General features: G+C 36.0%; 3 protein-coding genes and 1 non-coding gene across 7 annotated transcripts in view; 1 reads left to right on the forward strand and 3 right to left on the reverse strand.

Moving 5' to 3' along the window:
• The window catches only part of disp1 (dispatched homolog 1 (Drosophila)), a 123,011-nt gene extending 120,431 nt beyond the window's left edge, over positions 1-2,580 (reverse strand). For all 4 annotated transcript variants that reach the window (XM_088625544.1, XM_088625541.1, XM_088625543.1 and 1 more), the window contains exon 1: positions 2,454-2,580. The gene's annotated coding sequence lies outside the window, so the exon portion shown is untranslated. The remainder of the gene's footprint in view (positions 1-2,453) is intronic.
• Positions 2,581-4,491: 1,911 nt separating this feature from the next.
• trnas-gcu (transfer RNA serine (anticodon GCU)) lies at positions 4,492-4,573 on the forward strand. The gene has a single exon. It is a non-coding gene; the product is annotated as a tRNA-Ser (tRNA).
• Positions 4,574-6,116: 1,543 nt separating this feature from the next.
• On the reverse strand, positions 6,117-12,068 carry LOC148674855 (protein FAM177B). Its single transcript, XM_088625549.1, has 5 exons — positions 11,919-12,068; positions 9,767-9,931; positions 9,325-9,391; positions 8,632-8,729; positions 6,117-7,197 (listed from the first exon to the last, which is right to left on the reverse strand). The coding sequence occupies exons 1-5, from the start codon at positions 11,937-11,939 to the stop codon at positions 6,997-6,999; spliced, it is 552 nt and encodes a 183-aa protein (XP_088481675.1). The 5' UTR covers positions 11,940-12,068; the 3' UTR covers positions 6,117-6,996.
• Positions 12,069-13,159: 1,091 nt separating this feature from the next.
• brox (BRO1 domain and CAAX motif containing) lies at positions 13,160-26,672 on the reverse strand. The gene is made up of 13 exons (XM_088625550.1): positions 26,559-26,672; positions 25,342-25,483; positions 23,536-23,642; positions 22,935-23,031; positions 22,294-22,389; positions 20,453-20,525; positions 19,659-19,764; positions 19,184-19,273; positions 18,808-18,893; positions 18,107-18,188; positions 16,577-16,727; positions 15,830-15,989; positions 13,160-15,409 (listed from the first exon to the last, which is right to left on the reverse strand). The coding sequence occupies exons 2-13, from the start codon at positions 25,440-25,442 to the stop codon at positions 15,323-15,325; spliced, it is 1,236 nt and encodes a 411-aa protein (XP_088481676.1). The 5' UTR covers positions 25,443-25,483; positions 26,559-26,672; the 3' UTR covers positions 13,160-15,322.
• Between the last annotated feature and the right edge of the window lie 973 nt (positions 26,673-27,645).

Below are 27,645 nucleotides of genomic sequence, written 5' to 3' on the forward strand. Positions count from 1 at the left end.
CTTTATTGCACTCACACCACACAGAAGAGGAAATAAAGCAAAATTCTTACTTTAACCTGCATAAACATACTGACTGAAGCACATAGATACTAAAAAACAACACTAACTTTAGAAAGGTAAAGGGCAAACCAGCTTTTCTTAAATTTGTTCATCAGCTGCAAAGAGAAGACTCTTCTGTGTAGTTTCTTCTGTTGCTTAGAAACCTGCATTTCATCCCTTATCATAAACATCACTTTAATTCCATAATCCTATCCTCTCAGAAAAAAATAATGACAATGAACCAGGCACTGCAATACATACTTGAACTAGAGTTTTGTACTACCTCTTCAAGTACAAAGGCACAGGCCTCTCCTCTTACAAAACACAAGACAGAAAATGTATTAAAAACATAACTGTCTTGTTATACAGACAGGAAGTATGGCTTGATTTACATTTTGTCTAAATATTCATTGATGTGTCTATATCAACTGTATTCATACAGAAAAGGAGGCAGACAAACAGATATATTCTAAATGCAAAGCAGTGTGTCTGGCACGAACACAAGATGGCACATCACCTGGTCAACACCAATCCTACTGTCAAGCATAGTGGTGGCAAAATTATGTTATAGCTCTGCTTCTCATCGGCATGGACTGGGAAACTTGTCAAGATTAAAAGGAAAATGGAAGCACCAAAGCACAGGTAAATCTTCTAAAGCCTACCTTAATCAGGAAAGACCTGATGTAAATTGGATGAAAACTCAAATTTTCCGCAGGACAATGACCCAAAGCACAAGGCCAAAGCTCCACTATAGCATCTTAACAAGAAGTGAACATCCTTGAGTTGCCCAGTCAATGTCCTGACTTGATTCCAACAAAACATAACAAGCTTTTACAATATATATTAATGATCATTTAAAAATGAATATGGTACATAGATCAATAGAGAAAGGATTGCAAAACAATAAAGTCTAAGTAGCACACTTCTGTATAGCAAAGTTTCCTCCTCAAGATACAAAACATCCTTTCATGCATTAGGCTAAAAGGGTATAAACAGCCTATCAGGTTGCTGTTGGTAACAGAAGCTGAGAACACAATCTAAGGGGATGAAGTGAATATTCTTCCTCGGTGTGCTTTGAAGCTGATCACTAAGGCAAGCCTCAACAAGACCGCAAGCTAGAAAGAAAAACAGCACCCAGAGCAGTCTTCTGTTTTTGCTTCCCAGCTGGAGCACTAAAGGGAAACAAAACATTCATGTCCCTCACAAAAAAACAATTAAAAATGTGTCTTACAACAGCAGTCCTCAAAAGTAAATATTTACTTACATACCTATTGTGTGCCTTTCCATGTTTTGGATTAAATAAATGCTTCTAAATATAAATTGTAACAAACCTTGACCATTCCTTTTGCAAATTTCAAAACTGTGTTGCACTTCAGAAGATTTTCCAACAAATAATCTCTCTTTAATAAAGAAAAAGCATGTAGTATTGATTAGGCCAATTTTACAAGAGAAACTACAGAATACATGTTAAACTGTATTGTTACATGCAGTGAACTGTGCATGTGTACGTTCAAGAATTAAAGATGGGGGGATTAAAAAATCAGTGAGTTGCAATTAACTGGCCTCAAATTAAAAAGTTAGAATAAAAACCCGAAGAGTCTGATGTCCTCCAAAAACAGTTAACTGCCTTCCTACTGTACATCAGTGTCCCGCTCACCGTTCTAGGCCATTCGGCTCGTAATTCCAGTCCAAAGGGAAGAGTGCCACCTACTGGTAACCACGATTTCTAAAGGCATTCATAATATAAACGGAGTAGACAAGGTAATAAATCAATAACCCGCTAAAGTCCAAGCATGTAAAGCATGGTATAGTTATCTATGGTGTTAGTAGCCACGATACCAAAAGCATCCGTTAAATGCGAACGAATTCCATTCCTTAACACCAATCCGAACCAAAGCCAGATCTTTCATTCGTATTTTATTTGTAAAAATACTTCTACAGGTCTTTTCATAACGTAAGCAGCATGTACATGAAAGAATAAATGTTATTTTCACCTGACAACAACTGTTACGTTTTACTGTAGACCTAAAATAGAAAAGTTAGGGTTAATTTGAACGTTATCCAAGTATAATTGATCACACAACAAAGTGGATAAATAACATTAAGTCTTATATTTCAAACACAATTTATCAACACACCGGACGTCCACCCTTAAAAAAATAGGCGCATTGCAATTCAAGTCTGAAAATAGTTACGCCGATACCGACATCTATATAATGCATTCAATCTGATACGAAAAAAGTTAACAATAACTGTGCGTACAATACAAGCGTCTACATACTGTATGAGGTAGCTACTATAAATCCAAGTGGGCTGATCAGGTCTCATATTGCTTTATAAAGGAAATTTTCATTTCGCAGAATCATGATTCCGGTATTACAAAAGAGACAGTGAAATGAAACAAAATCTCTTACTTGCATATATTAACTTGCATGGATGAATCACGGCCGCTCAGTCAGTGTCTCCCTGTTGTCTGTTTGCTAAGCAGACCAAACAGGAAGTGAACTCCTGCAGCGTCCAAGGCAGTGCTGCAGTAACCAGGGCCTCGCGGATATAGCGTCAGCGACCCAGACAACAGCAGGGAGGGGTGAAGCTACGCAGGTTTAGTCACCGTTCAGCAGAATCTCGATACGTGCAAGAGCATTGTAATACTGAAGCATCCCCAACTCCCTGAAAAACACGCAACTTATTAGTAAGTTATTTGTTGTTAAGCACTGTTTAAAGAAAGACGCAACGAAGAAAAACTTATGGATTTAAATATACTCGAGTATTAGGAGATCTTATGTGTTTAAATCTGAAAAAAAAGTATTATTTCCCCAGTTTCTACTACTAGCAAAAAGTCCAGGTATATCTAACTGAAAATAAATATTTCTTATTTATGTATACCAAAATGTTGATAGTAATATAAGAACGGTTTTTCCTCTAAAGATTATAACGCTATAGTAAAAGTATTGTACCATCTTCTCAGTTGGTAATGTTTGTGTTCCTAGTTGTATTGGACTGTACAATAAAATAAATTTCCCCCAGAGGATAATACACCTTGAACTGAATTGAAGGTTATGACAATGTATTTTGGTTTTTTTTTTTATTTGGGATTATATTGTAAAGATAGTACTGGCGGTTTGTATACTTCGGGATAAGTACCATTGGATTTTGTACTATGACTACACTATAGATTCTTATCTACTGTGGCAATATGTCCTTATTGTGAAAATCCTGTGGTATTGTCTTTGTATGTCCTGAGTATTGTAACGCTTCGGGGTTCGCATTGCATTACAGTATATAGTATACAAATTAAAGTAACCATTTTCAAGGCAAACTGACATTAAATAAATTAGGCAGGGTTTACAATCGGTAAATTGGCGTTTGATACAAAGAATCAGTGGAGGACGGTTATAGTGAATGTTAAGCGTAATAATGTAGGTGAAACATTTAGGTTAGAGGCAACAAATCAAAGTCTAGAAACGATAGTTAAGGCAAACAAGTACACATAAATTATACTATATATTATTTCCATCACTAAGCAGAACCTTTTTCTTACTCTGTTCACTTTGACATACAATTCTTCAAAGCTTTTAGTTCAACAGTGACTAAAAAAGTAGTCGTCGGTCTAGTACTCTTCTCAGTTCACCCGCAGGTGTTTGAAGTTCTGTTCCTATTATTATTCGGTAGGAAATTATCTTATTGTTTCCACTCTCAAATAAGAATTAAAAAAACAATTTCCACGTGATAAAACCCGTAATATTTTTATATCATATTTGTGCAGCAAGTGCTGGCAAAAAAAAACAGAGGTGGTATCATACATATTGTGCACATCTACCATGAGCGCTCGCGGGGGGAAAGTGGGACTCTCCTGTGTTGTGTCTTAGTTACCCTTAATGAGCTACAGTAAGAAGGATGCATTTAAACGTTGTCTTGAATGACGAATGTAACACATTTCTTTTAACTGTTGAAGGGAAACGTAATTATAAACTTTTACTTAAAATCACCAGCTTCCCAGCATGTGAAAAACCTAAAAAGGTTCTTATAAACAACTTACGAATAAAAGTTCAGATAACTGCGATCTCGACTGGAACAAAACCCGCGAGTAGCACGAAACAGGCAAACCTAATCTCAAATAATTTTTTGATTGATGCTGGTACTTTACGGTCTGGTTAATAAAAAATAATCTTTCTACGAATTACAAGAGTATACTTTTGTTGCAAGTATGGAAAATGTGTATGTTGTACTTGCCTCTGGAAAGGAGGGGTTATCTACATTGAAACATAGAAACCTTGTATTCATCACACTCTTCCACATACATTACAAATATATGGGTTTACAAATGTTGCAAATTTTCTGTAATGGAGAATGTTTCGAATTACTATTAATTTGAAATATAGTATACTTTATATCATATTTATATGATATATAATTTTAAAATAGTAGACGTGCAATGCATAGCTATCAGCTGACGAGGTGGCCGAGTGGTTAAGGCGATGGACTGCTAATCCATTGTGCTCTGCACGCGTGGGTTCGAATCCCATCCTCGTCGGACTACATTTTACTTTTGTTGTGCTTAAAAATATTTATAGCAGCTTTCTAGCAAAAATCTTTATAAGAACGTTCTTTACGGAAGCGAAATTGGTTTGTACTGCCGTTGTTATTAGTGGAAAGGCTAATCTCAATCGCACGAATAGTCTTTTTTACAGTATGTTGAGTGCTGTATTATATAGTAGCTCTGAAATGCAAAACATAACAAATTCGGAAACGAATCAAGATATTCAAAAAGAAAATAATACATTCGAAAACAGCACCGCCACAAAACAGTTTGCCACAGCATAATTGCTTTACGGTCACGGTAGCAAACAACAGCACTGCCACCTTGCGGAGAATATATATATATACGAATTCAAGGAAGAACCTTTTTTTCTTGAAAGCCCCGGTCAAGTGTTTTTTTTTCGAAATTACCCATAACTCATCAAATAGTTATTACATCTTTAAAGCATTTGGGTAACTTTTTAAATATGTAATTTACATATCATCTATCCATTAAGAGAAAGCCAGTTATTCCTAGTAAGTGTTAGCCTTTCCCAGAAGCAAACAGCAGTTTAGGGGCTATATCTAAACAGCATGCCAGTCCATCTCTCTGTCACACACAGATCTCACACTTACAATTTAGACACACAAATTAACCTCGCTAGCATATTGTTAGAAAGTTGGAGGAGACTTATTACCTGTGAAAATCCACACAAACATGGAAGAACATGTAAACTCCACACAAAAATCTGTAATACATCCATATGCTAACCAGCTAGCTGCAGTATCCTACCAATGTCTCTCAGCTGGCTGCTTGTAATTGAATATTTTAAGAATCTCATCCATTCTTTACTTCAAGATTCTATTGGAGGCACATAGGAGGTGTGTTGCAGGCTTCTTTTCCCAGCTAGCAAGCTCAAACTAATGCATAACATCATTTGAACTTTTATTTAACTTATTTAAATACTACTTTTTGAATTTCATATCCAAGCATTTTGAAAGTCTTTTTTTTTGCTTCCTTACACTACCTACTGCATGGGATGAAAGTGATGAATTGACATACAGTAAATGCCTAATTCTTTCTGATCCATTGATTAATTCCAGTTCAGATTCAAACTGTGTATTTTGTGTGCTTGGGTGCAATATATGCAGCACATACTGTAGTTCAGTTTGTCAGATGTTTGTCACATACAGTATGAATAGTGTTTTAGTCCTCTACCATAGCTTGCTCTCCTGAAACAGTATTTAATGCTCTACATTATCATCCTATACAGTAGAATCTGCAGGTTTAATATTTACATGAATCTACAGGTCTAAATATTTAACACGGATGTCACAGATGTTGGTATAGCTGATAAACCTTTCAAAACCAACACCACAGTACATTGCTTGTTGTTTGTTAACGAGACATCTTGTCACACTAGGTAACTCATTGCTAAAGGGGAAAAGTTCAGGAAAGAAAAAAATAAAGGGATGAAAGTGATATCTATGCAAACAGACAGGCAGACAGAGATATGTCTGCACTTGTTTTAGTGTATCACATTTTAAACAGGATAAAATATTTTAGAATGAGTGAGGTTTATTAAAAACATTCTCTTCTCACTACAAAAATCTGCTGAGCAGTGACCATTGACCATTTACATAAATAGGGTGGCATGCTGGTTAGGACTGCTGCCTCGCAGTGCAGGTACCCTAGATTTAGTTCTGGAACTGGGGTGCTATCTGTGCTGAGTTTGTGTTCAGGGTGTATCTCTTGCCTTGTGTCTTTGATTGTGACCCTGCATTGGATTAAGCAGTTAGAAAATGGGTGGATGTATTTACATAAATATTATATTGCAAAAAATAGCACAAGCAACATGGCAGGAATATGATAGTACTTCAATTATGGTTGAAATATTAATAATAAAGTGTTCAATAATTATTCTAAGGAGATTTGTGCACATAAATGAAAATGTATTGATGTAAGAGAGAAAAATTATTGACGTCCTGTAGTAAAGGCATGTTATTGTGTTCCAAGAAACAAGAAAAAAAAATTAATAAGTCCACATTATCACAGACCTGTTCAGTAAATAACACTTTGGTATACAGGCTTTGTGAACTCTAAATTCAGCTAAATAACACATCATATAGCCATAGGGCCAGACAGTTCAGATTAAAATCAATGCTGACATAAAAAGCAACAAGCTATTCTTTACTTCTGAAAATTTACTGTTTGGAATAGTCTAGCAGTAATACTTCTAAAACACATTTTAAGAAAAATATTGTGCTGATAATTCACATTCACACATAATTCTTAATGTTTTGCAGTCTAAAATATATCTAGTGTATATTGAAATACCCCAAAATGTTTAATGTTTTTCATAATTGATTTTCCAGTGCTGTTGTATTTCAGAATTTTGAGCAATTGTGTACAAAAAAAATTGATACAAAAGAAGCAGATTATCTTTCATCTTCTATGTAGCCGGCGTTGTGAGTCCCAGCTGTCCCATGGTGACTGTTGGGTACAGTGCTGCATGGAGATGACTGTAGAGCCATGCCTGTCATGTTTATAGCTCCATACTCTGTGTTTCGCAGGGAAAGATCTTGCTTATCTGTCATCTGCTTCATTGGGATTTCTTCAACATCTTTGTCTTCTGAATGCTGGGAATTTAATATGATTCGACACCACACGTTAGAGAACGTTTTCAAAAAATCAAAAGTAGGATTAATGAGATACTAAAGAGCATGCATATGTCAGAATTTAAAACCATAAAAAAGATTACAGAAAAAGATTACTTGAGAAAATTATATTTTAAAATGACAGGAGGTAATTTGGTTCATCTAGCCTAGAGAACAGCAAATTGATCCAACTTTACTCACTTAAAATCTACCTTTGCTTATTTTTTGTTTTGATACATGATGATTGAACAAGTAACAGTGACTGACAAATTCTTTTCTTTGCATTTATATTTTGTAAAATGTAATACTGATATGAAGATTCAATTCAGAGATATTGTACTGTACACATTTCATGAATTGTTTTTATACAGTGACAAGTTCCAGATATACAATGTTGCCGTACAATACCTGTATACGATGTCTAGAAGTCTTGTACATCTACATAATACATATAGATACATCTATTATAGCTTATCTACTAAACTGTATTTAAGTATGCAACCATCATTTTTCTTTGAAAGGTTTAAATACAGTACAGTATATAGAAAAAATATGCAGCACATACAAAGTACTTTTTTTAAAACAATGGAAATTATGTATTAGAATGTGAATCTATCAGAGTTGTGGGCTGTATGAACAATGTAGTGGGGTGAATATAAGTATATGTTTATGCATATGCATATTAATTACCTTTTCCCAGAAACTGAGATAAGCAATTGAATTCAATAACAATTTACAGCCTGTGTAACACTTAGGTATACAGAAGAACACAGGTGCTGTCAACACTTATCTGCTGTACATAAATAATCAGATTACCTCAAATTGCATGATACAATTCTGTCACCAAAATTGAATTATTTCAGTTCATTTAAAAAATAATGAAAAGGCATATGTATTGTGGAGCATCTCTACAAATGCAATGACATTTATACAACAGGTACAGTATGATACTAGATCAGACTGAGCCATGAAATTCTTCTTAAAAACCTTTAATGGTGGCTTAAATATTGGTAGAGGGTTAGGAAATATAAACCATAACTATAAATTGTGAATGTAGCATTTTACTCCTCTATTTTGCCTCTTTTTCTAAATTCTGTGATGTTGACACTTAGATTTTAGAGAGCTTCCAAACCAATAGTTTTCCAGTGTCTCTACAACCTACGTTAGGTGGGTCCATATTACCATGATGTCAGGTTTCCAACCCCCAAATCTCCTACAGTTTAATCCTTTGCTCTCTTTGAGACTTTTTTCTGACATGCCCAATGGACCTGTGCTGTTGAAAAATTTCCTGGTGCTATTTGCATACTTTTCTGCACAACAGTGTGCTGTATGTCATACGACAGACACTTACAACATAATGACTCATTTTGGAAGCTGCGTAAAATCCCAGAACTCCTTTTTTTCTTGAATACAAACCTCATTTTTGTTCCGGAGATACTCATCTACTGCGTACTGGTATTTTGCAGTATTAAGTCCCAACAGATTTGCCAGTTTCCCCCCAAGAAAATCACAGGCTGAATGGGGAAAAAAAAATTTGTTGAGACATCGCATGGTCCAAGATGTTAGTTCCTATTTATCGAAATGCAACCAAAATGATTTGCCTGTCTTATTCACAGCAATTACATTGTAGTATTTATCACAAAAGCAGTACACACTCAAATATTTAATTGTAGAGTAAGTTCCTACAGAGATTTTGATGTAATATTCTCAGCTCTAGGCAATACGGTGGTGCATTGGCTAGAACTGTTACCTCAGAGCACTGGGACTCTGGGTTCAGTCGCAGACTTGGAGTGCTACAGCATCTGTGTGGAGTTTGTATGTTCTTCCTGTGTTCACCTGTTTTTCCTCCACGTGCTCTGGTTTCCTCCCACAGTCCAAAAACATACTGCTAGGTTAGGTAGCTTTTTTGAAATTGTCCCTGGTGTGAGTCTGTGTCTGTCTCTGTGTGTGCCTTGTGATGGGCTGGCATCCCAGCTAGGGTGTAAACTACAGTACCTTGCACCAGTTACTTGCCAGGACATCCTAAACTAGAAGAAGCAGTTAGAGAATGGCTGGATGGATACTTGATTCTTTGATGAGCTAAAGCATGTTGCTTCTTTCTGTACTTACTAAACAAGGACGTCTTAACAACCTGCATCCACAGAAACCCAGCATATGCCTTCCATGACAGCAGGGCCTGAAAAGAGCCGTTATCAAGATAACTGTAACAGTTCTGAGGGATACCATAAAAAAGGCAAACAGACTAAAATGATACTCGAAAGTTGTTCTACTGTTTCCCAAAGATGGAGAAATTTGACCATAAGCAATCAGATATTTCATTTACAAAATTGAGGATGATTTCAAAATTGCACATTTGGAAAGTTGTGCAGCCTCAGCTTAATGGATTTAAAAGTACGGAAAGGTCTTATTGAGCAACTGCTATAACATGATGCAGAATTAAAAAAAGCAGGCAAGCTGCAGAGTCCGGTAAGAGGCTAGGCAAGCATTCACTCTGAGTCTGAGGAAAGTGTATTTTAATACCTTAGAACCATATACTGAAGTTTGTACTTACTGTGTCCACTGGGACCTTGAATAGCTTAACATGGGGCACACTCTGATCTTCATCATCACTGCTCTCCTCTTCCAAGGTTTCTCCACTAGCAAAGTGGATAATCCTCTTTGGCTCCTGCTGCTTGGACACATGTGTTCCATCCAGATATGTCCGTTGGGTGACATCCTTAGACATAAACTCTTATTAAAAATGTAAAGGGAAGAACTACCAAAGGCTGAGTGATGAAATATAGTGTTGGCTTGTGTTATGATACCAGTCTCCCCATGGTTGTGCATGTTTTCTCCAGGTGCTCTGTTTTCCTCCCACAATCCAAAGACATGTCTTTGGGGAGGAAATGGAAGCAACTGTTCAAAACCCACACAAACATGGCTGGAACGTGTGAACTCCACAGAAACAGTGCCCAGGTCTATAACTGACCCCTGGGCCCAAGAGCTGTAAAGCAGCAGGTCTACAGTAAATGGAATACCACCCCTCAATATAACCTCTTCATTTAAAAATATGCTTCATATGACACAATCTGAAGAATGTGCATTGAGAGATAGTTAAAATGTAAATGACTTTTGGAACCAAATTTCTGTCACTCGGTATATGATACATATACTTATGTATGAAATGCAATATATTTCATCATTATTATCACTTTACCTATTTAACCCTGAAACCCCATTCAACATGTCATGGCAAGATTGCTTAGACTTTTCAAACTAATACTTTGATGTCCTGAGTTATATGTTTCACTCAAAAGATCTGAACCCTAACCCTAAACTACCCAAAACCTTAGCTAGGGTTAGGATTCCTAGAAAACGTAGAGAACATTTGATGACATGCATGACATTCCTGTTTTTTAGGAAAGAAAATTAAATTTAGGAAAAGTGATATTTCAATGTTATCTTCACTTTTCTTTTCTTGCATACAGTACATGGCTCAATACACTGCATTGCCCTAAATGGGAATGTTGACTTAATTGCCCTAAAAGCAAACGTTTGGAAGAAAGTGGATATACTTTTCAAACTCTTGCATATGGGATTGAATGCACTGGCATTTTAACAGATACAGTACAAGTAAAATGTATTAGGTATTCCTGCCTCTTAACCTGTTAAAACCTGAAACCACGCTCATTGAGAACACCATTCAACATGACATTTCCAATAACATAATACTTATCAAAAAATAAAATTGTACCATAGTTGATACATTTTCTTTGGTTTGGCAAGGTTGCTTAGGCTTTTCAAACTAATACTTTGATGCCCTGAGTTATATGTTTCACTCAAATGAGTGGAAGGTTGCATTCATTCTTTGACGTAAATCTGAACCCTAACCAACCTAAACCTAGCTAGGGTTAGGGTTTGGATTCCTAGAAAATGTTTGATGGCATAGCTGTGTTTTAGGACAGAAATTACATTTAGGAAAAGTGATAAGTTGCACCTGTAACACTGGTGGAACTTGAAAAAAATATAAGAGCAACTAAAAATACTGAATTTTACATTGTACTGAAAGCAGTTTCCATCAGATCCCATTCAAGTTTGCTTTTCATTTGTTTGCAGAAGGTGGGACCTCAGCTTTATTTAAAGTCTCGGTTGTGCTCATGATACGGTGTTTGTGTAGTTTAATATTTTTATTTGAAAGGTAGCCACACTGCTGGTAATTCTATCATAGAAAAATAAAGTCTTCAAGTGTTTATTATATTTTTATTACATTTATTAAAATAAAAATAAAGATGACACCCCTAAAGACATAAAACAATTAAAGACTAATGGTACAGTACCCAAAATTATTCTGATTAGTCCTGAGAATTTAATCTTTTTAAAATTGCAGATAAGTCTATTTTATAGACAGGCAAAGCAGACATCTGAAGTGCCTTTATTAGAAAAGGAATTCAACAAGTCTTTCAGGCAATGAAAGAATTGCGAACACCTTGCATTCACCATCAAAGGAGTTTTGGAAAATTAGATAAAAATGACAATTTGCAACATTATTTTTATCGATGTCTTGAAAGGAACAAACACTTCAGTATACTGCTGCATGGTTAGAAACTGGACACCATCCTTGAGCTCTTTTGTACTGTAAATTACAATTTGTATCGAGCTCCTCCTTTGCACTCCGTGTATATCTACAGGTTAAAGTATTCTTTGATAAAATGTAGAATACTTACATTTCTGAGCTCCTCATTCATTTTATTTCTCTGAAGACCCGTTTACTTTCCAGTCTGTAGCTTAAGCCTGCTCTGCTGCACCCAAATCCTGCATTGCCTCTAGGCACAGCAAAGAGAAAGAAAGTGGAAACTGAATGCCAGACGACTGATATGCCGGAATTAGATATCCTGCTTCAGATCAAGTTACGTGATCCACGGGGCTGTTTACATTTTTATATGGTAGATTTTGCAGTTTTACACTTTAAAGAGATTTGCTGCTTTTCATTGTGTCTGTTACTAAAGTTCCATTCTCAAGGCTTCAGCTTTTTTATCATTGTGTATAGTTTCAAGGCTGCAGACCTAAAAGTGTTTTAATAAGCTTTCTTCGCAGCCTTTCTCTAGTGTACGTCTTTCTCTCCCAAGAGAACACAAATGTTAAAATGTAATTGCTTGTCATTTACTTGAATACATTTAAAAAGATTAAACTAAAGAATATTGAACCCCTTTAAAATAAATCTGCAAACACTCTGTCAAACAAACTTATTTCATTTTTAAAGGGCATTCATAGCATGTTTGCTGAAAATGGTCATCTTTTATTTTTAAGCCTGTTTGCACTCTCCAACGCTAAGCAATAAATGTCAAATTGCCCTCTGGAATAACTGTATTGTATCATATAGTTTAGAAATTTACCTTAGCACAATTAAGAATGAGATAAATGATGAATATCTTATTATGAATATCTCACAAAACAAGCTGTGAACGGTTCTGAGCCATCGAAGCACAGTATTAAACTTCACTGAAAAACTGACAAGCAGAAATTATGACAACTCCTTTCATTGATCACTTCATTGATCACTCTTCCCAAACTTTGAGGAAAAGCAAATGGATCAATTTTGCAATGTAGGGCATAGAGCATAGGAAGAATACACGGGACAGAGCGGCAATCCGTCGCAGGGTACACGCAGACACAAACATGCACAATCGCCCCAGGGTCCATTTTCCCAGAAAATCAGAATCACTGATAGCAGAATCGAATCACCCAGCAGAATTCCATGCAAACACAGACAGAACATGACATAAATTGTAATTCAGACCTAAAAGGTTGATAGTAGTCAACAAAAGAAGAGGGTAATTAGACAATACTGTACTGAAGACATTAAAATGGATTTTTCCAGTTGCTTATAGTCTTGATTATGGCACTTTTTTGATAAGTTGAATTTTTTTGTACAGGGTTTGCCATAAAGCATGCAAAAACAAAAATAGCCATTTAGGTTTGTCATTTTATTTGAGTATTATGCCAATACAGTTTTGTGGTGTTTTTCTGACCAAGTCACAAAAAGGTCTGGACTCTTTCAGGAAAAAAAAACAAGATCAAAGTGGTAATGCGTAACTCTTACAAACAAAACATTGCGCAAGTAAGAAAAGGATATAATATATTTTAAATTCTATTTACATTGTCTAATGCTCTTTGGCAGAGTAGTTAAAAGTGTCAATAGATAACAAAATGGAAGTATTTCACTACATCAGCTTGCACCTTGTTTGTAAATCGTGGTTACACAAGTCCACAAGCAAAGGACTATAGACTCAGCATTATCACCTACATTTACAAGTGTACTTTAATAACAGCACATATTTTATTCAGAATTAGTTCGCATATTTATGCATTTTTTGCTCTGCCACAACAGTTGTTTTGGCTTTGAAATGTTGGTAAATTTCGACTACACTCATTCAGTCTGTGTTCCTTTTAAAAACATAGGAACATTCCCCTTTAATTTTAGTGAACAGCATCATTAAATTGATAAACAATAAAGGGTTTAACAGAAGATATGATGCATCTCTGACAACTGTAAGCTTTCCATGTATTCTTACTAAATACCCTAACATGTTCCGAACAAAATGTTCATTTCTTTGTGTTCAACAAAACAAAATTTTTGGGAACTGGGTACTTTAGAATGGTGCTGTCAGCAAAGAGTTACCCTTTAAGTTGTAGAACATGGCCACGACTACCTGCATATTGAGTTTCTGAGGACATTTGCTTCTCCCATGATTACAGAACAAAAGCAATTTAATTAATATTTACTATTAAAGGAAAAAAAACATTCAATCCTAATAAAGCACTAATTAGACTGTAGAATTAATCAGATCAATTACTCTTCATATACAAGGAAAAACAAGATCAGAGCAATCACACAATAATTCTTTTAAAATGTCAGATACAATGTCACTGGATGATATGGTACTGTAAAGAAATGAGAAGATTACTGAAGAATAAATGCTGGTGATTCAAATGTTTAATATGATGAATGATAACATATTGGTCCGTTACTTTTACGATGCAAAATTAAGTTGTATGGCTCACTTGCAAAAATATATGAAGCTTTAAACTGAAGACAGGCCAAAACATTTCCAGTTTTCACCCCTCTTTTTAACTCAAATAAATCAGGATTGTGGTGTATTTATTTCAGAGATCAGATTCTGGTGTGGAATCCACACCTTAGGGCACCAACATGCAGCATGGACACAAACTCCAAACAACTGCTAAGACTACATATCAAGCAGCCATAGGCTGAAGACAATATTGAATGGTTTTAATGGTTGAATGTTTCTTAAACATCCCAGATAACTGAATAAATCTTTTTTTTTTTACCACAAAAAGTCTCTGAATTGGACTGTGCTAAGACAACAACAAATATAATATTTACAAGGATGTCAATATTTTTTATACTTCTCAAATAAATCATTTAAATGTTTTGAAAACAATACAAGTGCATATAGACAGATTAAACACGTTTTTGCATGAAGGCCATACTATATATGCTAAAAGGCTATAATACATTAGTGAGAAAACAGCAGTAGAACAAATGTACAAAAATGCAGAAACAACATTTCAACAAATGTACAACTCCTAAAATTATTTTGTTATGAACAACACAAAATCATTACACAATGATTATTGTTTATTAAAATGTATTATGTAACATCAGCTGATTCCATTTTTTTCTGACTGCCCTCAAATTTCTCCAATTTAAATTCAATGTAATTTAGTTTTAACTTGATTATATGAGTATACAACGTACGACAGTGCACTGTATCCTTTGCACTTAACCTGGTGATTCACCTAATTAAGTTAACCTTCACAAACGGGTTAATTTGTAGTTTAAATTCAATAACCACTGTCCAAGTTTTTTACTGCAGGTTATTCTGTGACAACAGATGATTATGTCCATATACCTAGTAATGCAGAAATTGTGCTTCTTATAAGGAAACACATAAGAAAACCAACTTAGTTGTAAGCAAGAACCACAGACTGCCATTAAAAAAGGAAAATCTGAGAAAACATTTTCTATATTAACGCCACAGGATATATCCATGTGCTCCTCTCTTGCACTCTTTTATCATGATGATATGGCAGATCTTCTCTGCTCTTAGGAAATACTGCAGCCTGTGTCCTTTTGTGGCTTAAGATCTGGTTCTTTCATTGGCTTAACTTCTTCCTCTTGTTTAGGTTTTGCCTGCAAAACAATTTTAAGAACACATGTACTGTCTTATTTTTTACAATTCTTGTTATATATATGTTGGCCTTATTTCTGCTTCATGAAAAGACCACTACTGCTCCATTTTTTAAGTATTTTATATACCACTGAAAATCATCTCATTCTATTTTCTCTAATGTGCTATTCAGTAAAACATTTGGTTAACAATGTTAAAATTCTATCTACCTGTTGACAGATCTTTATTAATTAAATCATTTATTTGGATGGGATAAATTCCTGCTTCTGATATATTATGTACAAAGTTACCTAAGTACAGGACTTTCAAAGCATTCCTTGGCAAAGAATGATTTGCTTACTGTATAAATGTCTGTAGAACTGAACTAAAACAGATTTTAGCTGATTTTTTCAGGAAAGCAGGACAGAAAAGGGAATTAATACCTTGTCATCTTTATGGTTTTTAGTCAGGTCAAATGTAGCGTAAACCTCAGGTGTACACTGAGGACTGACAGATGGAAATTCAAAGGCAATGGGCTCAACAAGTCCATAGCTTGCCTTGAGTTCCAAATCTGGAGGGTCCTGGGGTACTTTCTGGAAATATCTAGGATGCAAACATATTATAATAAAAAGACAACATCAAGGCTCATATTCCACACCAAGACCGCAGCATGTTATCATTAAAATGCATGAAAAATATAACTGTGCTAAAATATACAGTTTTGAAAAAAAACACAAAACAACGTTTACCACATACACCAGATATTATGATTCATATATATATACACACTACTGCATACACATGTACATGTAATACAATGTAACAACATAAAGGTTACAAACGAGAGGAGGCCATTAGGCTTATTTAGCCTTTTAAGTAGTTAAGTGAATCCAAGGACCACTTCAAGTTGTTTCCTGAGAGAAACCAGGGTATCAGCTTCAAACACATGGCTGGGTAGCTTGTTCCATACTCCCACAACCCTCTGGGTAAAGAAGTGCTTTCTGTTCTCGTTATTTAGTTTCCACTTCTGCTCTCTGGTTCATGTTTCACTGTCATATTATTTAACACATCAATAATTTTTAAAACAGTTTTGTTTTAAACAGTCTTTCAAACATCATGTATGTTTTTGTTATCTGTATTGAGACATCAGAAGTTACCCCTACAGCTCAAAAGGTGGTTTACATACTCACATGAAACCATTTTCTCTTTCACATTTTTCCAGCGTGTTTTTAATCAAACCTCCTAGTTTTGTGAAGAACAGCTGTTCTGAAGGCTTAGCCGTGCTTCCTGGTCCCTTGGTTTGGCGGTACTCTTTACATAAAGACTCTGCTTTTGTATAATCTAAAAGGGAAATAGAAATATTAAGACATGCAAAAAATAAATATCTTGATTTCCAAAAACTACAGTGCGAGAAAAAGTCTGTGAACCCCCATTACAGTTTCATTGTTTAATTGAAAACAGTCTTTTTGTTTAAAATAACTAAAAGGTTATTTATTTACCCGTTAGGTTAACAAACATAAATTTATATAATTAATAAATTAAATGTAAATAGTTATACAGTATTTACCAGTTCAATGTTTTTGGAGATGGAATCGTGTATGAAGTAGAAAAAATAAAAAAAAATAAGGATGTACAATTATTTTTGAATGTGAAATAATAAGCGAATCTGTACTTGGCATAGTTAAGTGGGTAATAGCAATGAGGTGGTTAAAATAGCTGGGTAACAACTTGAACTTTTTCAGCCACAATGAGAAAGATTTTCTGAGGCAAAAAACAAACACTGCCTCTGCACTGCCTGCCAACAGAAATAGCTCATTCTGACTGTCAAGCATGGTGGTGGGAGTATCATGGTTTGAGGCTGCTTTGCTGCCTCAGGATCCAGACGGCTTGTCATCATTGACAACCCAGTGTTATGTCAGCACATTTTGGAGGAGAATTTCAGGCTATTATTTTATCGTCCGAAACTGAGATGAAGTGGGTCATGCAGCAAGGCAACGATCTTAAAAAAGCGGACGTACGACAGAATGACTGAAGAAGAAATTTTGCATTTCAGACCTGAAGCAAGCTGATCATGCAAATGTCACCACATTGAAGCAGTTCTGTAAAGATGAATGAGCCTAAATTCCGAAAAGCCAATCCAAGAGACTGATCAAACATGAAACTGTAACTGCAATTGAAGTCATGGCTGCTCAAGACGTGTCACCAGTTACTGAATTTAAAGGTTCATGCAAACTTATTAAACTTTTGTGACTTGTTCGCACAAAGATAATTACTGTTGGATCATTGTATTAAATAATCCAAATATATTGTATGTATTTTGGTATTCATTTAATCTTCCATCTTTTTTTAAGACTTACACAAACATGAGAATAATGACAAGAATATGGACCCACCAATGGGATTCACAAAGTTTTTCCGGGCACTTTATATTTTTTAAGTTGTTTTAGAAAAAGTAAAAGGAGATGCATCTAACCGAAGTGTGGAGATGATATCTAGAACTAAAGACTTGCCTTGGTGGTTTTTCAGCAGACACTAATAAATCACCTGACTAACCGTTATTTCAATGTGCTACTGTACTACAGACGTTCACAAAAGAAAAGCATATTAAAAAACACTGGACAGCATCTTTATGCTGAACAACAGGAAATGGTTCCAGGCAGGAAGCATGCAATGGCGAACCCTAAAGTTAAAATGGTTTTAGACTGGAAAAGCATGCTTACACTTTTCGGCTTCTCGAAGAGATCTGACTGCTTCTCCACACTTGTCACTTGCTAGAAGCATCTGCCCATTATAGCAGTAAGCCTGGGTAAAATATGTCATTACAGTTATTATGAATCCAAATCTTTAGTTACTGTTATAATACAAGGAAAAATGAACCATGAGTGTCGCTTCAGAAGAAGCAGCACCAAAATCAGCCGAAATCAAACATCTGGGGGAAAAAATTTTATTAGTTAAAATGTTTTTACTACAGCCATTTGATTAAGTTAGCACACAAGGTTTAATCAAAAATTTAGTTTTGTGCACCAACTCATTCTAATCCATTGATGAGAAAACAGCCCCTTTAAGGATTAAGTTTAGCCTTAGATTAGAGAACGATATTAAAGAATATCTTCTTCAAGAATCTAGTCATTAGCGTGCATGGTACATAATGGCAGTTAAATGCTGTTGCAAATTGTGAGAACTGCAAAACAGTAGCTACAGAAAGGAAAGGCAGTCACAGAGGTACTGTATGTCCAGTCTGGTCAAGGCACATCAATATTTCAGTGTAGGATCACCTTCATCTTAAGTTGAAGAGTATGGGAAAAAATAATAAAAGACCATGTAATTGATCTGACCCAGGAAAATAAAAGTGACAAGTCTAACACAGATTTTAACATGAGATAAGGTAAGTAACACTCCACCAAATTTGAATTTGGCTTACATAGGCCATGTAGAAGGCCTGCTTGAGCTGAAGGTACTTCCTCCATTTGCTGGTGTAGTCTGGCTCCAGCGAGTTCAGAGTGTGATCTGCAGTTACATGGAAATGACAACCATAATCAGAATGCTGTGACACTATAAACATAACTTGTACATGATGCTATAGAAGTAATTTAGGAGCATGCATCATGTACACTTTATTTACTAAATATGTTAGACGTCTTAATATATACAGTTTGAGTGTAATGTTCAGTTCTCAATGTTGCGCAAACTATGTGTCAATAAAAATGGACCTTTGACTATGGGACAACAGGCCAGTGTACAGGCAAAATGAAAAGAACCACAAAATTGTCTGAGTTACAGGAAAAAAAACAACTCACCAGCCTTCTTGTAGAAATTGGCAGTTTCAAATGCCAAAGCACCTATCAGACTGGCATTGTGTTTTAGTTCAATGGCCCTGGCAATGGTCACTTTTGGGGAAGGAAAGGGAAAATAAAAAATAAAAAAGAATGTTTACAGACACTGTTATAAAGACCTCAGCTTATGAAGTAACTAATTGCAACTAATTGGTATTTTTACAGTATCCATGATGATGTAGTATGCTTAGTTAAATTAAAATAACTTGTAGGTGATGAATTACAGAGAGAAAAGCTGTTGTTCCTCTTGCAATGACTTGGAATTTGGTTTGGAAAGCAACACATTGTATCACGTAACATGTTTTAATTCTAAAGCAACACATTAATGTTCTATCCTACATCTCAAAAGAAATTCAGGAAGAGTAGGAAACTGAAGAAAACAACATCAAACCAATAGTAACACCCTTTTCTTCTAAAACAGAAAGAAGGCTTAATTTACCTTCTTGTGCTTCTGCCTGGCATTGGATAATGTAAGTGTCAATAACTCGAAGTTCCAGATCTCGACCTTTTTCTGCTGGAGTAATAAGACGTGGAATGTGGGCATCCTATGAAATAAGTAATAAATATGCGTGAGGGAAAGGTGTTCCTTCTGAAATGTAGCTGAAATAACTCCACACCCTATAATGCTAATGAAACAATTATTTTCTATTGTGTGATTGTAAGAAAGGGTCATATAACTACATAGGCTTGAGTGCAATGCTGAGTCACTGCAATTAACATAATTATGTACATTCCAGCTGCAAGATATAATAATTCACATTATAAATCAATATTTGTGGGACAACTATGGGACAATTATTCATCTACTTTATTACTGCCCACTCTCTAATACTATAGTTTCTGTAAAAATTGAGACCAATCACAAAATAAGTTAGTTCATAAAAAATAAGGTAAGCAATTCAGTTAGTAGAGTATATGCTCAACTCTACTTTACTGTGAAGCACCAGGCTGGCACACTCAAAAGGTATTACACATGCTAAATTGTATCCGAGTGTGTCAGCATCTTGTGTCTTTTAACAAATATGTGGAAAACAAAAACAGTCAGACATTCTGTTTCTTAAATTGGTGCAGTAGAGGTAACGTGCCATTTTGATTTCAGCATTTTAAAAGACCAAAACAACTTTGCACATTTTAGTTTGAATCAATTTCCAGGAATTACCACATTATTTAAGCTGTACTGTATAAGAAAAAAAACCATGACCTTAAAAATGTAGAAAAAAAAGTTTATATCACCTTTAGATGTTTGAAAATTCCTGCCGCAATTCTCAGGCTTTTATGAACCTCTTTTGCTTCAGTTTCTGTTATGCTGGAATAAAAAAAATTGAAAAACTTTTGGAAAAAGGGCTTTACTCCTACTACTGAGTTAATTTCTTTTGCTAAATGAAATGACAAAAATGACCACAAAATCTGTATGATACAAGTTGCAGGCAAGTTCGACTTCCTGCTGCAAAAACAGATGTAGCTAAACTACAGAAATACAAATTCCACAAAACATGAAGTCTAGTCACACGCTCCTCTCACACAATCTGCATCTTAAAATTCTTAAACTGGTACAACACAAGTCATGTGTCAGCTGGAGAACAGAGAGCTCTCATTGACACACCGGATTTTCCAAACACTGCTGCTGCTTTACAGAGTTCTTGCACTTGGGACTTCCAGTCGGTAATTGCCAGAGTGATAAAGGAGTTACTAATAATGCACATTTGGAAATAGAAGTGTAAACTTTCAAAGTTACAGAACTTCTGCTTCCATCATTCTGTTAGATATTAAGTGACCCTGGAGAAGTGTGTAAAATTGTATAAAATGCACATTCTCAGTAAACAACAATAAAAAGTAGGCACTAAATCTTGACTTTCAAAAATGTGTTAATCTGTCCTGGTTTTTACTCCCTTAATAATAATAATAATAAAATAATAATAATAAAATAATAATAATAATAATAATTGCTTACACTTATATAGCACTTTTCTGGACACTCCACTCAAAGCGCTTTACAGGTAATGGGGACTCCCCTCCACCACCACCAAAGTGCAGCATCCACCTGGATGATGCGACGGCAGCCATAGTGCGCCAGAACGCTCACCACACATCAGCTCTCAGTGGGGAGGAGAGCAGAGTAATGTAGCCAGTTCATAGAGGGGGATTATTAGGATGCCATGATTGGTAAGGGCCAATGGGAAATTTGGCCAGGATGCCGGGGTTACACCCCTACTCTTTTCGAGAAACACCCTGGCATTTTTAATGACCACAGAGAGTCAGGACCTCGGTTTTACGTCTCATCCGAAGGACGGCGCCTGTTTTTTTACAGTATAGTGTCCCCGTCACTATACTGGGGCATTAGGACCCACATGGACCGCAGGGTGAGCGCCCCCTGCTGGCCCCACTAACACCTCTTCCAGCAGCAACCTTAGTTTTTCCCAGGAGGTCTGCCATCCAGGTACTGACCAGGCTCACACCTGCTTAGCTTCAGTGGGTTGCCAGTTGTGAGTTGCAGGGTGATATGGCTGCTGGCTAAATCAACTTTTCCCCTGAAAACCAGTTTACACATCTTAAAGAATTTTTAAGAAATAACATTTAGTGACAAGTGAGCCACATGGTGGTGCAGTGGTTAGCAATGCTGCCTCCCAACACTGGGGCACTGGGTTCAATTCCTGGGGTGCTATCTGCATAGATTTTGAATATTCTCCCCATATTCAATTGGGTTTCCTCTGGGCACCACAGTCCAAAGACATACTGGCAGATTACTTGGTTTCTGCAAAAAAACTGGCCCTGGTGTGAGTGTTTGCATGTTTGTGACTGTGCGTGATGGGCTAGCGTCTGATCCAGGGTGTATCCTGCCTTGTTGTGCCCTTTGATTGCAGAGACAGGCTCTGGGCCCCCTGTGACCCTGTATTGAAAAAAAGCAGCCTGATAATGAATGGATGTACTGAAATTCCACGTTTTGTGAGTGCCAGATGCTTCTCATGTCAATGGAAAACCACCTTCAACTGCTGAGTTAGTAAAGTGTAGCTGGCAGGGAAAGTCAGTCCTGATATGACCGCACCTCATGTCTAGGACATTTCTGCAGTACTTACTTTTCTTTCCCAGCCAATCTAGAAGCAAATTTGGAGTACCAGAGTCCCACATTAAACGTCATTGAGACAAGTTCAAACACAGCATCCTGCTGGGCACTGAAAAGAATAGATGTGGGACAACAACAAAATTTTATTTCTTTAGCCAAAGCTATAAAATGATTGGCTTATTTCAGTAAAAGAGTCTCATGCATGCCACACAGTATATTGCATAATAAAACATTTTCATCTTAACTAAACAACTGCAGTTTTTCATCTGCTTCAAAATTGCTCATAATTCATATTTCAAACACCCCTGAGAACTATGCACGTATTACCCTTCCATGTCTATACTTATTTTTTCTTTTATGAATAAGGAAGAACAAACATATTCATTCAAGTGTTAAAGAATAGTAATGACAAACATTTTATTCAGAACTGAATATCAGAATTTCTGCCTACTAAATTCTAACATTGTTGGTCCATAAACAGTATTTCCATTTCTTATACAAGTTAATTTTGAAAATAAACAATACAAAACAGAAACTTTTGAAACAGAATACTTATTCTGATCAATCCTGGCAATCGCTTTAGTGCATAACCCTGATTTTGCCTCGACAAATTGAAAGTTAGGGCATATATATTTTTAAATTTTAAACTATTACCTCGGAGTGTTTCCTTGCAAAGTGTCAGTCCATTTGAAGTTCTGAATAAATCGCATTTTGTTTTCTTGTGTAGTACCATCTAAAGACACTATGAAACCTGCAGAACATCAAACAAGACAGTATAATAACAAAATGAATATCATACATTCTGTAAATTGTAGATTGTAAATCATAGGTTACAATCCAATAATAAATTACGCCTTTAATGTACTATTTAATGCTTTTATAGTCCATATTCACATTCACTTCACTTTGCTCAGTACACATTCCATCTGTAGTCCCTATAATATTAATTTAGTAAATTATTACTGTACATACACCTTTGACAGAATAAATTGAGGGGGGATAATATTTTGTAAATCTATGATAACTAATATACTCAAAAAAACACCTTTTAATTTAAAGAAAATGGGAAAAGGGAGAAGAAAGCTATAGCTCTTTGTATTTTGTACAAAATTAACAACAGAGAATTTGTTGCGTTACTTGAATCTGTTTTTCATTTTTGGCTACACATGGGTGAATACTGTTAGTAGAACATGGTTGTTTATTTCTTTTTCTAAGCCAAACAAAGTGAAAAGTTTTGCACTAAGACAATACTAACCTTGCAGAAGGGAGAAGTAAGAATCAGTAGCGTTTTTCATTATTTCAGGATTGCATGTGAGATCTGTAAACATTTCGAGAAGTCGAGCCCTTGCTGCCTTCAAGTCACTGATGAAAGGTAAAGCACAAAAAGTAGCATAGATAACATCACTTTGAATGCAGCCTCATGTACAGTGTGGTGAAAAAGTTAAGAATATCCCCTTAAGATCTTATGGTTTTACGATTAGACATATTTGACCTTCACCTCACCTTAGTTCTCTCACAACAGATAAAACTTCATTTGACAAATAACACACAAAATGTATACTTTGTCATTATTTAAAAAAAAATGTCAGCCAGCATTCAATGTCTTTGTGTGATTAGTTAGTGCACCCCTTAATTAAAAAACTTGTGGCACTCTACTTTAGCAGCAAAAGCTTGAATTAAATATTTCTGGTAAAAGTTGATCAGTCTCTCACACTGCCCTGATGGGAAGTCTGTCCCCCTCTTCCTTACAGAACTGTTTCACCTTTGCCCTTTAGGTCCTGCCCCAGCATCTCTGTGGGGTAAAAATCTGAACTTTGACTGGGTCAGTCCAAAATCCTGAATTTCTTCTTTTTGAGCCATTATGTCATAGATGTACTTATGTGTTTCGGATCATTGTCCTGTTGCATGATCCACTTTCGGTTCAGCTTTATCTGTCAGACAGATGGTCTCATTTTCCTCTAGAATACCTAAGTACAGCATGGAATTCATGGTATATTCAATGACAGCAGGGAGTCCAGGTCCTGTGACAGTAAACCAGATCCAAACCATGCAAAGCCGACCAGCCCACCCCACCAACACCGCCATGCTAGACGGTTGGTATGGGGTTTTTCTGGACAAAGGCTGTGTTGTTTTTGCCAAAGTATGTTTTGCATTATGGCCATACAACTCCATTTTTGACTCATTGGTCTGGAGCACATATTCCAGAAATCTTGTTTATCATTCAAGTGTGGTTTTGCAAACTTACACCATCCAGCAATGTTCTTCTTGGAGAGACATGGTTTTCTCCTGGCTATCCTTCCAAGGAAGCCATTCTTATTCAATCTTTTCCTGCTGATGGACTCATGGATCTTTGAGACTTCTAGGAACATTATAAGGTCAGATCTTGGAGAGAATTTGATAGGACGGCCACTCCTGGGTAAACTGGGTCTGGAATTTTCTCTTTCTTTGCATGGAATGAAGGACTTCATTGTGTTTGGAAATGGCTTTGCAACCCATCTCAGACTGATAAGCAGCCACAATCCCTTCCCTAAGACCGCCACAGATGTCTTTTGATCTGGACATGATGCGTTACCACAAACCTGAGTGCTGAAGACCAAATTGACAAAGTTTCTGATTTTACAGACAGGTGGAACTACTTCCTGATAATCACATTTGATCCTACATACCCCCTTAATTGAGATGGTAGAACTTACTTACTTTTTCACACAAAGATATTGGATGTTTGCATTGACAAAGTAAAGGTTTGTGAGTAATCTACTATTAGGAATGGGTGAGGACTAGGTGAAGGTCAAATATGTCTATATTACAAATATGTTAAACAATAAAATCTTAGGGAGTGCACGTACTTTTTCACCACACTGTAGAGTACATGGATCAGTACATAGTACAAGGTCCGAATGTTGTTTTGCTATTTCCAGAGAGAATGCGAACACAAAATAAAACAAAATTTGAAAATAGAGCTGTTACAGTCAACACAAGAGGCATTATCTATGTGAACTGAACCTGGTATCCAGAAGAATGGAAATGAGGAGAAATGTTACCCATCAAGAAAGGTGCTTACTTGCATATTTTATTTGCTGCAGGACTGGCAGCCACACCATAGAAGCTAAAAGAGACAGGAGCTGTGGCCTTCAAAGGATTTCTGTGAAACCAGTGCGTCATGTTGGAGAACCTTTACAATCCTCAAGGGTAACAATCTCAACCTGAATAGAAAAAAACAAAACAAATTGAATAATGTGAGCAATGTCTCTCTGGAGAGAAGCATATGAATGCTGTAACTTACTTTTTTTACTTTTTAGCACTTTTAAAGTTCCTTAACTTTTTTTTTCCAGTGAGCATTAAGATTTACAGTAATTATATGTGAATTACAAATTAAATGTATAATTGTTTTTGTTACAGTCACTATTACAGTATGTAATTGTGTATAAAGTCTTAATCAATATGGCCAGAGAAAATGCAAATACACTAAATAAAACCTAAGGAAAAATAAAATACTAGATTTTCAATAAAATATTTTTGATGTCACCTTTCAGAAACGTGTTGCACATTTTTAGAGTACAATGTCAAAAAGATCATTAACTTGTTGAATTGTATCCAGAGGTTAACTTCTTGTTTTATGTCCTTAGTGTTAAGCAATCTGATGTGGAATTAATTTCAAGAGTGGGACGACTATCAATCCTCCAGAGTGCATTTCTCCTATACTAGTACTGCTAGTAGTAGTCTGCATCGAGAAACTGCACATGAAGCTACAATTCACGTTTTTGACTTTTTTACATTTAAGAAAGTAGAATTAAATAAAAATGTATAGGCGAATTATCTATACCTCAGACATGCTGAAGATCTTCTTGGCAAAATTAACAAAAAATACATTAGGAAATAACAGCGCGGTAGAATATAAGTAATCTGACTTCGTCTTCCATTTAAATGTTTAAAACTAAGCTCGTGGACGAACGCTGCCAGTAAACAGAGGCCTACCGTTCGGTTCTGTATACAACAGCAAAACGAATACTAACCTTTTCACATTAGCCTCATGTTTTACTTGAGAATATTTATGAAACTTACAATTTACTATTGTTATTTATGACTATTTCTGTTAACAAAATAATAACGCAACAAAATTACAAGTGATCAATTAGAATAAATACGAAACACGACACAATTTTTCCTATCATATTCTGTTTCTAAATTACTTTTTAAGTGATTTAACCTAAATCATTCTAAAGAGCATTCCATTATACCGTTCTGTCACGCATAAATAAAGTAAATGAACTGTCAAACCTTTGTCTTCTCTTCCAACAATAAAATCCAGGAAATAAAAACAATAAAAATGACCTCTTCCTGTATTTGCTTTGACGGATGACATCACAGTAGGCCGTTTAACTCGGTCTCTTTTTTCATTGGTTAATTGAGAGTGATGTCACTTTCTCACCTCCTCATTGGAGATGATCCGAGTCCTGTGTTCCACGCCCACGCGCGTGCCATGGCAGAGTCTCTGTTTACTGTAACGTCGCGCTTTGGGCAATGGGCGTGTCGCAGAGCCTCAGACTAGCCTGCTGCCTGAAGAGGGGGGCGGCAGTACCGAGCAATGATTGAAGTCATCATCGACCAAAAAATAGCATTGAGATTCAGGCTTCTCTACACTGAACTTGGACTCAAATCAGACCCATTTGCCCATAGTTTACTATGCAGTAACAAGATCTTCACAGTTTTACAACATGACTAGTAAACTGCATTAGAAGAATGGAGAATTTATAAATCATATATTTTGAGATGGTTTTACTTTCCTTTAGTAAAAGTGCCTACTTCTGCCTTTCGGGGAGTCAGACAAGGGAAACCGTGTTTAATTAAAACGGCTCCGAAGCGTCATCTGGATAAGAATAAGTTAGAAAAGTCTTATTGTCTCGAGTTTATTATTTTAAAAATCAATCATCAAGTAGTTAACTATACAAGCCGTCTTATTTATTTGGTTGGACCTGGGTCAGGAGCCATGTCAGAGCCTTAACTCACAAGTACTGACACGTTCTCTGATCCAGAAGTAGGGTTTGTCATAGGAATGTTTTAAGAAGGTGGTTTAAAACTGGCAGACAAGTTAAAATCCCTCACCAAGAAATTAATTCAACCGACTTTAGTGAGGGGATGTTTGTTTTTCTTCAGCCACTGTTAATCAAGTTGCAAATCTGCTTATTGGTAGTTTGAGAGAAGTAACTGGATCCATTGCGCTCATTTTCCGCACTTTCGACTAATTATATGAAGAAATAATAACGCAACAGTGTCTGCAATGCAAAACTGCAGAAGTGCTATTTCTTCACCACTGTTTCTTTAAACACGGCGCCTCGCTGGATACATTTGTGGAGGCGGAACTTCC

This window comes from Lepisosteus platostomus, chromosome 3, assembly GCF_059453375.1.
Source record: "Lepisosteus platostomus isolate fLepPlt1 chromosome 3, fLepPlt1.hap1, whole genome shotgun sequence".
NCBI classification, from domain to species: domain Eukaryota; kingdom Metazoa; phylum Chordata; class Actinopteri; order Semionotiformes; family Lepisosteidae; genus Lepisosteus; species Lepisosteus platostomus.